Source organism: Bufo bufo, chromosome 8 (genome assembly GCF_905171765.1).
Source record: "Bufo bufo chromosome 8, aBufBuf1.1, whole genome shotgun sequence".
In the NCBI taxonomy this organism is placed as follows: Eukaryota; Metazoa; Chordata; class Amphibia; order Anura; family Bufonidae; genus Bufo; species Bufo bufo.
In genome coordinates this window covers 25,409,981-25,422,339 of record NC_053396.1, presented here as the reverse complement: position 1 = coordinate 25,422,339, position 12,359 = coordinate 25,409,981, and the positions used below count along the sequence as shown (strand labels likewise).

General features: G+C 45.4%; 1 protein-coding gene across 4 annotated transcripts in view; it reads right to left on the bottom strand.

The window, feature by feature from the left end:
- Nucleotides 1–12,359, bottom strand: part of TMEM268 (transmembrane protein 268) — a 92,115-nt gene that overhangs the window by 16,720 nt on the left and 63,036 nt on the right. For all 4 annotated transcript variants that reach the window (XM_040405192.1, XM_040405195.1, XM_040405194.1 and 1 more), the window contains 4 exons: nt 7,709–7,806; nt 6,877–6,984; nt 4,353–4,502; nt 4,159–4,269 (listed from right to left, as the gene is read on the bottom strand). In XM_040405192.1, coding sequence (XP_040261126.1) covers nt 4,159–4,269; nt 4,353–4,502; nt 6,877–6,984; nt 7,709–7,806 — 467 coding nt within the window. The remainder of the gene's footprint in view (nt 1–4,158; nt 4,270–4,352; nt 4,503–6,876; nt 6,985–7,708; nt 7,807–12,359) is intronic.

Here is a 12,359-nt window from a genome sequence, read left to right as displayed (position 1 = left end):
ATGGTGAGCCTTTTATTTTAGATATAAATCTTCTTTGTTGTTGAAAAATCTAAAAACCTTTTTAAATTTAGCTCCTTTTCTCTTATTCAGGGCTTCCAATATGTTGTCCAACTGTGGACCGATCATGTGCCCTGGATGAAAGGGCAGGTTACAGAAATTATTATTATTATTTTTTTAAATAAAATATCCCCAGACCATTGTTTGATCCATAAAGAACATCTGAGAGTCGGAAAGGCCACAGCCCTGGAGCAGAACTCACATTCTAAAAGGGGCATCACAGAAGAATTCTGAAGCTGTCTTGAGTAGGGGCAAATTTATTTCCTAGAAGAGCTTCTCCAGGTACTCCATCTTTAACGTCTTGGCCTAGTTGACAGAGCCTACCCACTGAAACCGAGGAAAGAGTGATTTTAGATCTGTCGGATAATCTGGCCACTGCCAAGTCAACTTTAGGACATGAATCCAAAGCTTCAGAGAACTTTTCTTGCAGTTTATACATATGTAGACTTAAATCTAGCACCAAGATCTGTTCTTTTCTCTGGCTTATCCCAGTCTTTTCTCAACCACTCAACAAGGACTGGGTGACCAGGCAGCGACCAAACCTTGGTAGGAGGAAAATAGAATAATAGAGCTCTTGCCTCTTGGAGTTTATTTTATTTTTTGACAGCTTAAAAAAGTTCATGTAATGTGTCCTTCTGAAGGAGAAACTACTCCTCTGGGTCATCTGAGTCAAAGTCATCAGATGATTCAGATGCAGTGAGACCTCAGAGGATAATGGCTGCGGAGATGGATTATGTGACTCTTTCCTCGGTCTCTTATATTTAGGCTCTATTCAGACGTCCACACTTTGGGTCCAGATCCATTCCGCAATTATTAATTTTCAATGGGGACGGAAAAGATGCGGACAGCACACAGTGTGCTGTCTGCATCCGCATTTCCCGTCCGAGGCTCTGCAGAAAAATAGAACACGTCCTATTCTTGTCCGCAGCTGCGGATCCGTTTTCTATGACACAATCTGGCACAATAGAAAACGTATCCGTCCTCCATTGACTTTCAATGGTGTTCAAGACAGATCCGTCTTGGCTATGTTAACCTCTTAAGGACACAGGGCGTACAGGTACGTTTTGTGTACGTCCTGTGTATTTCCGATCACCGCCGCCCGGCGGGCGGTGATCGGAACAAGGTGCCTGCTCAAATCATTGAGCAGGCACCCTGGAACAATGCGCGCGCGGGGGGGGGGGAGGGGGTCCCGGGACCCCCCCCCGTCAATTTAGACCTGCGGTTTGCGGCTTTTACTGGAGGTTGCAGCAGCGGTCGGAGGTGCCATCGGGTCTCCGTGCGGCTGTAAGGGGGACCCAATGGCATGGAAGGCAGCGCGATGCCTTCCTTAGGCATCGTGGCTGCCTTCCGGTGGAGAGCCTGTGAGATCCAGCCCCCTTTTTTGTCACCTTACAGCACAAAAAGTGTAATAACAAGCGATCAAAAAGTCCCACGCACCCCAAAATAGTGCCAATCAAACCGTCATCTCATCCCACAAAAATTATACCCTACCCAAGATAATCGCCCAAAAACTGAAAAACTATGGCTCTCAGACTATGGAGACACTAAAACATGATTTTTTTTGTTTCAAAAATGAAATCATTGTGTAAAACTTACATAAAAAAATAAAAAAATTGTATACATATTAGGTATCGCCGCGTCCGTAACAACCTGCTCTATAAAATTACCACATGATCTAACCTGTCAGATGAATGTTGTAAATAACAAAAAAAAAAAAAACGGTGCCAAAACAGCTATTTCTTGCTACCTTGCCTCACAAAAAGTGTAATATAGAGCAGCCAAAAATCATATGTACCCTAAACTAGTACCAACAAAACTGCCACCCTATCCCGTAGTTTCTAAAATGGGGCCACTTTTTTGGAGTTTCTACTCTAGGGGTGCATCAGGGGGGCTTCAAATGGGACATTGTGTCAAAAAAAAAACAGTCCAGCAAAACCTGCCTCCAAAAACCGTATGGCATTCCTTTCCTTCTGCGCCCTGCCGTGTGCCCGTACAGCAGTTTATGACCACATATGGGGTGTTTCTCTAAACTACAGAATCAGGGCCATAAATATTGAGTTCGGTTTGGCTGTTAACCCTTGCTTTGTAACTGGAAAAAAAAAATATTAAAATGGAAAATCTGCCAAAAAAGTGAAATTTTGAAATTGTATCTCTATTTTCCATTAATTCTTGTGGAACACCTAAAGGGTTAACAAAGTTTGTAAAATCAGTTTTGAATACCTTGAGGGGTGTAGTTTCTAGAATGGGGTCATTTTTGGGTGGTTTCTATTATGTAAGCCTCACAAAGTGACTTCAGACCTGAACTGGTTCTTAAAAAGTTGTTTTTTTTTAAATTTAAGAGAAATTTCAATATTTACTTCTAAACTTCTAAGCCTTGTAACATCCCCCAAAAATAAAATATAATTCCCAAAATGATCCTAACATGAAGTAGACATATGGGTAATGTAAAGTAATAACTATTTTTGTAGGTATTACTATGTATTATAGAAGTAGAGAAATTGAAACTTGGAAATTTGCAAATTTTTCCAAATTTTGGGCATTTTTTTTACTCCATTTTACCAGTGCCATGAAGTAAAATATGTGACGAAAAAACATTCTCAGAATGGCCTGGATAAGTAAAAGCGTTTTAAAGTTATCACCACTTAAAGTGACATGTCAGATTTGCAAAAAATGTCCTTAAGGTGAAATATGGCAGGGTCCTTAAGGGGTTAAGGCCTCTTTCACATGAACGTGTGCCGCAACGCGGGCCGCAATGCACAGACACCAACCGTGGGACAGCCACAACGGATCGCGGACCCATTCAATTTAATGGGTCCGCGATCCGCCCGTTCCGCAAAAAGATAGGACATGTTCTATCTTTTTGCGGAACGGAAGTACGGGACGAAACCCCATGGAAGCACTCCGTAGTGCTTCCGTAGGGTTCCGTTCCTTGCTTCCGTTACGCACCATTCCGCATCTCCGGATTTGATGCGGAATGCCCAGGGAACGGCGCCGGGTATTGCGGATCCGCAAATGCGGTCCGCAATACGCTCACAGAGCGCACACGTTCGTGTGAAAGAGGCCTAAGGGGAAAAATAAAAAGTAGCAAACGGAATACATGCATTAAAGATGTTTTCAGATATGAGATAAGCGCTGCAGCCCGTTCATTGTTTACACCGGGCCATCTATCTGCACAGTCTAGTTAGTAGAGGCAGTGCAGAATGCTGCAGCGTCATCCCCTTCACTTGGACAAGATGAAGCTGCACCAGCGCAACTAACTGGACAGCGTGCAGGTAGATGGCCTGATATAAACAACGCAAGTACCGCAGCTGTGTCAAACAGCTGATTGAGGTGCAGAGAGTTGGACCACAACCAAACTGAAGACCTACCCTGAGGGTAGAAGATCAATATCCTGATCCTGGAAAACCTGTCGGGTCCATTCACACGTCCGCAAAATGGGTCCGCATCCCTTCCGCAATTTTGCTGAACAGGTGCGGACCCATTCATTTTCAATAGGGCCGGAATGACCTGTCCGCATCCGCATTTGCGGATCTGCAAAATAATAGAACATGTCCTATTCTTGTCCGCAATTGCGGACAAGAAAAGGCATTTTTTTACGAGAGTGCCGGCGATGTGCGGTCCGCAAAATGCGGAACCGCAAAACACATACGGACGTGGGAATAGACCCCAAGGCTTCATACACATCTCCGATAGGTAAATCCAGTAATCTGTTCCAGCAGACGAGCAGACTACTGGAGTTACCGTATCTGGCATAGACAGACACCACCGGATCCCCTTTCACTATAATGGGATCCAACGGCAATCATAAATGCAGGTTTTTTATGGCGTAAACCCACCGGATCGTATTATAGTGAATGGGGACGGGACTGCGTGCGGGTATGCTGGGTACGGTTTCAGCAATTAGTTCCTGGACCCATAGACTTTTAAGGCCACCATATTACAGCTCTGCACTACTTCGAGGTGGTGTGCGTGAGGCCTATTGAGTTTTATTTATAGGCCATGAACAAAAATCCAGGGAAGAAGCGACAACTAGAACATCTTGAGTTCAGTTCCATTTTCCTTTAAGCATTCAGTAAATGACCAGCACAGTGTAAAGGATACTGATGGAGCGCTGTGACAACTTCTCGATCGGTCACTGATGCCCAGAAGAACGTTATATTCCATTAAGACCTCATTGGCCGCAGCAAGTCTTATATCTGTGTTCACATTTATCTATTATGATGTACAGATTGTTAACATGATGGAAGTCTGGTGTAAAATATAACATCCCCCCTTATCTCAGATGGTTGTCTCACCTTCTTTTGGTGATTGTTGATGGAAAAGATGACCACAACGGTGACGATGGCAGCAGTGATGGTGACGGGTATACTGGTCAACCAGCTAGGGCCACTGGAGAACATCTGTGCAGTGGAGTAGAGATTGATCCAAATGGAGGCATATAGGACCTAGAAGACAATGAGGGTGCCAACATGTTTGATTAACTTTAATCAAGCATAGGTTTTGCCTTAGGCTACATTCACACGACCGTGGTGTTTTGTGGATGCGCAAATTGCAGATCTGCATAACACAGATACTGGCCCATGTGCGTTTCCGCAATTTGCGGACTACACATGCTGCTGCCATCATACAAAATGCCTATTCTTGTCCGCAATTGTGGACAAGAATAGGACATGTTCTATTTTTTTTGCGGGGCTGTGGAACGGAACTACGGATGCGGACATGAATGGGTCCGCAAAATTGCAGAATGGATGCAGACTCTGTACTCTCGTTTAACTGTACTCTTAGACTAAGGACTCTCATGCACACATTAGACTAAGGACTCTCATGCACACAAACGTTTTGGTCCGCATCTTTTTGTGGGTCGGATGCAGTCCCATTCACTTCAATGGGACTGCAAAAGATGCGAACAGCACACCGTGTATTGTCCACATCCATATGTCCGTTCCGCGGTCCCAGCAAAAAATAGAACATGTCCTGTTCTTGTCCGTTTTACGGACCAGGATAGGACGGTTCTATAGGGGGCAGGAGGTTCTGCTGTGAAAAACACGAAACACACACGGCTGTTATCCGTGTTTTGAGGATCCGCAAAAACAGCTACGACCGTGTGCATGAGCCCTAAGGGAAAGTGTTGTACTGGAGTGGGGAGGGAATGGCACTTCCCACTACCATTACCTATTTGCCATTCCATAAAATTCCAGGCCCATAAAACACTTTGAAGGAAAGTGCCTCAGCAAACTATACTTTGCTGAAACCACCCAGCTTTCCTGGATTCTCTTACCTTACCCATCTGAGCATTCTGGGTAAGATATAAACCCCCTCCAGTACTTTACTTGCCACCTGTCTAAGTTACACCAGTCAAGGGTGTCCCGCTCCTGCATCAGATGTAATCTGTATGAGAGACCAGCAGCAAGTGTTCAATTCCCCTGCAGCGCCACCACAGGGAAAGTGATGTATTACACAGTTTATATTGAAATCAATGGGCTGCCTGTGAAATCCAATGTAATGTAATGTGCTTGTTCCTCCTCAGTGATAGATGCTCTTTGTATATGCTTTTGTAAACAAATGAATGGCCTTCAATGGTAAGAATATGCTATGGACTGTCTGTAGTGGAATTGCATTTACAGTAGCAGTGATATGGTGGGCAGGAGTGGACTGGGAAGTTAAAAGGGCCCTGGAAAACAACCTAAAAGTGGCCCCATGTTGTAGGCGGGTCCAAATTGACAGAAGGCGGGGCAACTCAAGTAGGCAGCGCCAACAACACAGTAGGCTAGCACTGGTGCCTTGCAGCGCTGGAGTCCTGGGTTCGAATCTGACCAAGGCCAACATCTGCATGGAGTTTGTGTGTTCTCCCTGTGTCTGTGTGGGGTTCCTCCGGGTACTCCAGGTACACACCCCAAAGACATACTGCTAGGGACCTTAGATTGTGAGCCCCATAGGGGACAGCCTAATGCTAATGTCTGCCAAACGGTGAGGAATAGAGTAGTGCTATATAAGTGCATAAAATAAATAGTGCAGCACAAAATACCGCCCCACCAGAACCAAATACCACTGTGCAGCACAAAATACTGCTTCCCCTGCTGCAGTATCGCCATCCTATGGACGTCAATACAGTGGAATTCAGGAAGACACCTGAGGCAACCTGCCATTAATCAATGCTGGGAGCACCAGATAGGTATGTACCTGGCTGTGGTGAGAAGGGCTCAGGCGACCCCCCCGCACGCTGGGGAATTTCCCTGTAGGGTCTATGGCCAGTCCGCCTCTGTCCGCACGCTGTGAAGAATGTCAGCAATGGAATCTGCAAATAACTCGACCTACGTGGAGGATTTTAAAGTACACGTTGTCCCTGCAGACTACACCCCTCGCCAAGTAATCTGCAGCAAACACCCTTGTGCGAAATTCCATCAAATACCCTGCAGAATTTTCCACTGTAGACTCATCCCATATGGACGCCCCCTTAAAGTAATGGTATGGAATAGTATAAGCGTTCGACTGACAGCTATCACAAGTCTATGGCCAGCTTGCGCAAACACGGGCCTTCACTTTGCCCCCCGTCCTAATCATCTACGTTGGGTTTTCGCGCTGTTCCCTTTTATCTCTACATAACACGACTGCGGTATTGGCAGAAATACAAAATTCAAATACACAGTATTTCTAAAGAGTTATTCTTAAATCGGAGCAGATAGACTCAGCTAGAGATGCACAGACACAAAGAGACGCCTTCATCCTGAGCTTCTAATTGTCGATGCGCAATATTCTGGAAGAGAACGTCCTGCGAAATACTGCATTGTTCCGCCTGACGGATTACGGCTTGACACTCACCACTGCTAGGATGATAACGAAGCCTCTAGAGCTGAAGAAGACGTATCTGTAGACCTCGGGGATGAATGCTGGGATCTGCAGGGAGTCTTTACAATGCTCCACTGGGACCTCGGGAAGAAAAATAAGGAAACCGGTGACAACATTGGCTGTGATCCAATAAATGGCTACATCTATGCAACACTGCAAACGGTATATACCCTCCATACACAAGTATGGACTTAAAGGGGTTCTTTTCCTTGAGTGAGGGCCTATTCTTAGGATAGCGGATGAGGTGGAGCTGCAGTAATCTGCACATATAGACAAGTGCTGTCTCTGAATGGACACTGAAGAAGCAAAAAATGCTCACTGGCCCTTTCATTCTGATTATTGTGGGGTTCCTGGGGGTCAGACCGCTACCAATCGAGTCAAAAAGCTAATCAGTAGCATACAAACAATTAATGCATAGGAGACAAGGATAAGGCTACATTCACACAAACATATTTTGTCTCCGTGTCCGTTCCTTTTTTCTTGCAGATTGGACGAGGACCCATTCATTCCAATGTCCGCAAAAAAACACTGTGTGCGGTCTGCATCCCTGTGTCCGTTCCGTAGCCCCGTAAAAAATATAGAGCATGTCCTATTCTTCTCTGTTTGGCGGACAAGGATAGGCATTGTTAGAATGGATCTGGAAAAAAAGCGGATGCAACATGTATGTCATCCGTATTTTTTGCGGACTGCAAAACACATACGGTAGTGTGAATGTAGCCTAAAAGGTAAGTCCTGAGTGCAAGCTTCCTTATTAAAGGGCATCTGAATTGCATGTTACATAATAAACAGTCGGCGTCTGCGGTACCTGGATGCCACAGTCCTGGAGCCTCCGGAGGCACTGTTCAGCTTGCTCAGCCCTTGCTGTATAAGGCAGAACCATCAATAATCTTCCATTGTAAAGACCTGCAAACGAACAAATACTGTAGATAGAAACACTGCACTTGTTGCACCCAAGCTCCGCTCCTTTCTGTGGTCAGCCGCTCCCTGGCTGCTTTGATTTGACAGGGCCAGGCAGTGGCAAAGCAGCCAGGGAGCGGCTGACCACAGAAAGGAGCGGAGCTTGGGTGCAACAAGAGCAATGTTGACATCGTCATTGCACCAAAGGCCTAATTTGTATATTTAAAAAAGTAGGGAGCGAAGCCTCAGATAAAAAATTGCCACTTCCAAAAACACGTGTAGTATTAAAATATGTCATACACACTCCAAAATGATCTCTACAGACTACCACGCAAAAACATTAGCCCCCTCACAGCTCCATAGACATAACTATAAAAAATTATAGGGGTCAGAATATGGCGATGAAAATAATTTTTCCCAAAGTTATTTTTTTTTGTATTGTACTGAACCAGAGAAGGAAGGGAACAGGTCAGTTTTACCACATAGGGAACACTATAAAAACAAGACCCATAAAACTGTGGCGGAATTGCAGTTTTTTTTTCCAATTCCACTCCATTTGGAAAAAAAAATTCCAGCTTCTCACTATATCTTATGCAATATTAAAGGGGTTCTGCAGTTTGTTTAAACTGATGATCTATCCTCTGGCTAGATCATCAGCATCTGACCGGCGGAGGTCCGACACCCGGGACCCCCCGCCGATCAGCTGTTTGAGAAGGCAGCGGCGCTCCAGCAGCGCCGCATCCTTCTCACTGTTTACCGCAGGCCCAGTGACGTCACGACTAGTATCAACTTGCCTGGGCGGGGATAAGCTCCATTCAAGTAAACAGAGCTTACTAGTCGTGACATCACTGGGCCTGCGGTAAACAGTGAGAAGGCCGCGGTTCTGCTGGAGCGCTGCTGCCTTCTCAAACAGCTGATCGGCGGGGGTCCCGGGTGTCGGACCTCCGCCGATCAGATGCTGATGATCTATCCAGAGGATAGATCATCAGTTTAAACAAAATGCAGAACCCCTTTAAATGGTGCCATTAGAAAGTACAACTTGTCCCGCAAATACGGATATGTGAATGGAAAAGCAAAAAAGTTATGGCTTCGGAATGAAAAATGAAAAAGCAAAAATGGAAAATTGCAAGGTCCTGAAGGGGTTAAGAGTCAAATATGGAACGATAGCTGCATCATCTAAAAATAAATTCATCTGTAAGGAGAAACCTCCCAAATGGGACATTATTTTATTGCTGGGATTATGATGAGATCCTACATCTTATGCAACAGTATAAATGATACCACTTATGTTGGGGATTTCTGCGAAGGGTGAAATATGACACCAATCGGCAGTATTTTCACAAAGCTGCCTTGTGGATTTCGTACAGATACATGATGGCCATGTGGTAGTATCCTAAGGGGGTTTCCTAGTAATTAAAGGAACACTCCAGGCAAATACATATCATGTGATGTCTAGAGCAGGGGAATAAGAGGGCGTTGCATTATACATGATTCAAAGAAGTCATGTCGAAACGCGTCAGCCAATCGTGCTCTTTTAATGTACTTTATGGAATAAAGAAATTTGATTTCTCGTTAATGTCATTATTTTTTCTCTTCACTTTACAGGTGCAGGTTTTATCCTGCAGCAGGGGGTCTTCATCGTGTATGTCCACTTTAGTAGTACCCCCTGCGGGCACGTACCTCGCCGGTCACCCAGTACCCCATTACTGCATCCACTCTAGTGCGAGTTTACCGAAGGGGTGACCCTGTCGCGCCAGAAGACGCCAGATGGTGAGTATGCTCCATACCCTAGTTAGGGACTCCTTCCCTCCCATCCATCCATACTCCATCGGGGTCCCCTGCCCCCCTGGCCGTCTTTCCCTTCCTCGACCTCCTAATTACTCTAGTCCCCGGCTTGTGCCTGGACTAGGCCGCGACAGTTCCCGCCTTTTTCCTGGCATCCAGGATCTCTGTGTGGCTCATTTTCTCTCTATATGGGGGTCGCTATGACCCCCCCCTTCCCTCCCCCCTTAGGGCATTCTTTCCTCCCCTCCCCAGGTCTCCACCGTAGCCTGCGCCCATTCTCAGCGATGATGATATTATGGTGCTCTTCCCTGCCCTCATGCAGCAGCATTGGGCTCCCCGGGAGTCCCCTGCTTCCTGCCTCGTTCCATATCAGGGGGCAGAGTCCAATAGCGGCCTAGGGTCCCTCCTAATAGGTCCCGCTCATCCCCTGCATCCTGGTTTCCTCCCCATCATAATCGATTCTGTTTTCTATCTACAGATTTCGGGGGTGTCGATGGGGGCCAAATTCTCTCCCTCCATAGCCAATATTTTTATGGCATGGTGGGAGGGGTGTTTTCTCCTCTTCCACACCCACCCTTTTGGCGGTCTGGTGCCGTGGTATGGTCGCTACAATCGATGACCTGCTGTTTGTATGGTCTGGTGATGTGGCGGCCATACCACTGTTCCTTGACTACATCAACTCATGTGTGGAGTCTATTTCATTTAGCCTCCAACATCATAGTATACGTATATGCTTCTTAGACTTGTGTTTGGAGGGGGACTGCACCACTTCCTAAGTTATCACCACTCATTATAGAAAGGAACTAGCAGGAAACACGATCCTGCATGCCTCTTCGTGTCACCCCCCTCAAACAATACGCAACATCCCTACGGGTGAATTAATTCGAGCCCGCCGTAACTGTTCGAACACTCATTTGGGAAGCGAAAAACATTACAGACAGGTTGACTGGCAGGGCCTATTCTCATAAATCTGTTGCCTCTTTTGTCACTGAAGTTTTAGCCAAGGACAGGGTTTCCCTGGATTTTCCAGAAGAAAAACTATTGCCCCAGGTGGATGCCACATCTAAACGCAGACGCGGTTTTACCTCCTTTGTGACACAATACAGCTTGGAATATGATCGTATATGTAAAATCATCAAGAAATACCTTCTACTGTTATCATGCGATAATCAGTGGATGGATATTGTCGCGGAGGGAGTAAAATGTGCAGCAAGGAGGACTCCAACTTTGGGCAATTTTCTGAGCCCCAGTCTAAAAAATTGTGCAGAGATCAACCTGGCTTAACAACAAGGGCAGCTACAAATGTGACCATGCCAAGTGTATTTGTTGCGATCATACCAGACCGACTAAGAACTTCAGATCTGCTGCTAACAATAAGGAATTCACGATACAGTCTTATCTTAATTGCAACACAAAGTTCGCAGTTTACTTGATAACGTGCAGACTTTGTCAGTTGCAATATGTAGGGTGCACCACAAATGAAATAAAAACCCGAATTCGCAAGCACATTTCGGATGTTCCATATTACAAAAATCGCAACGTGTCTGCTGTTAGTACACACTTTGCGATTTTACATGGAGGCGATACTTCTAATCTAGTGGTCCAAGGAATCGAGAGAGTTTTCCTTCCCACTAGAGGGGTTAATCATAGGAGGAAATTACTAAATCGAGAGGCATACTCGATCTTTCAGCTGGGTTCAAGACAACCTCAAGGTCTTAACAAAAGGCATGATTTAATACTACACTATTAGGGGAGTCTTTCTTGTGCTTAGGTGTTTTTCCACTTACCTATATATAGTGCATCTATAGTTTTGCCATTATTTTTATATCTGTATTGACTGCACACCTGTATAGGTTTGTCTGTCAGCATCTGTGATTTTACTTTTTATATATCCAAGTTGATTAGACATATGTGATTGTACCATGTGTGTTGCTCCTCACGATCATGCATGGCCGGCTGTGTGAGCGGCTCATAAGATGCAGTCTCATTAGAAGTTCGATATGTCATGAGGAAGGACCGCTATTTGTTTATGGTCTGAAACGCGTAACCGAACTGTTCCTGTCTATCGAAGATTTTATGCCGCAATAAAGCTATAATTTTTTCCACCACCTTTGAGCTGGATTTCCCTACTTTTCTTGAATCTACTGCTACGCATCCAGGTGCGTCCTCCGTGCTCGGCTGGTGAAGGGGAAGGTGAGAGCTGCTGTGTACTTTAATGCTCTCTCCTGCTATTGGTACAAACTGATTAGCCTACTGTCTGTGGAGAGGGTATAGCCCAACCTTTTTCATATCTAGTGTAGCCTCCGGGTGGCAACTGGGTGTATACCCATGGTGCTGTGTCCCCCAATGAATTGAATGAGAAACGGATTTTACGGTAAGTACAAAAATCCAATTTTTACTCGCTGGACCCGATCTTTATTCTCCATGATTCAAAGAGGCCCTGCACTAGGTATAACAGTTTTTCCTGCTGCTAAAAAAAAAGTGTCGGGACTAGCCCACCAGAGTATCTAATGATCATCAAGTGGGCCAAGGCTCGGACAACAGGTCACAAAAACTTCCAGCAGAAGATTGCGCCATTTGGGGGTCGGTTGGTGCCAATCACTTGCCACGAGAGTTCATAAGAGAAACATGGATGAAGGGTGGGCCTTCACAATGACGTTCTTCGCACTTTCAGGTTCCATTCCTAGCAGGTTTGGATGCTGTCTGATCTGTAGACAGCTCTCCATAATGCAGCAGGAAATTGCATTTTTTAAATCTGAGATTTGTAAATTAAC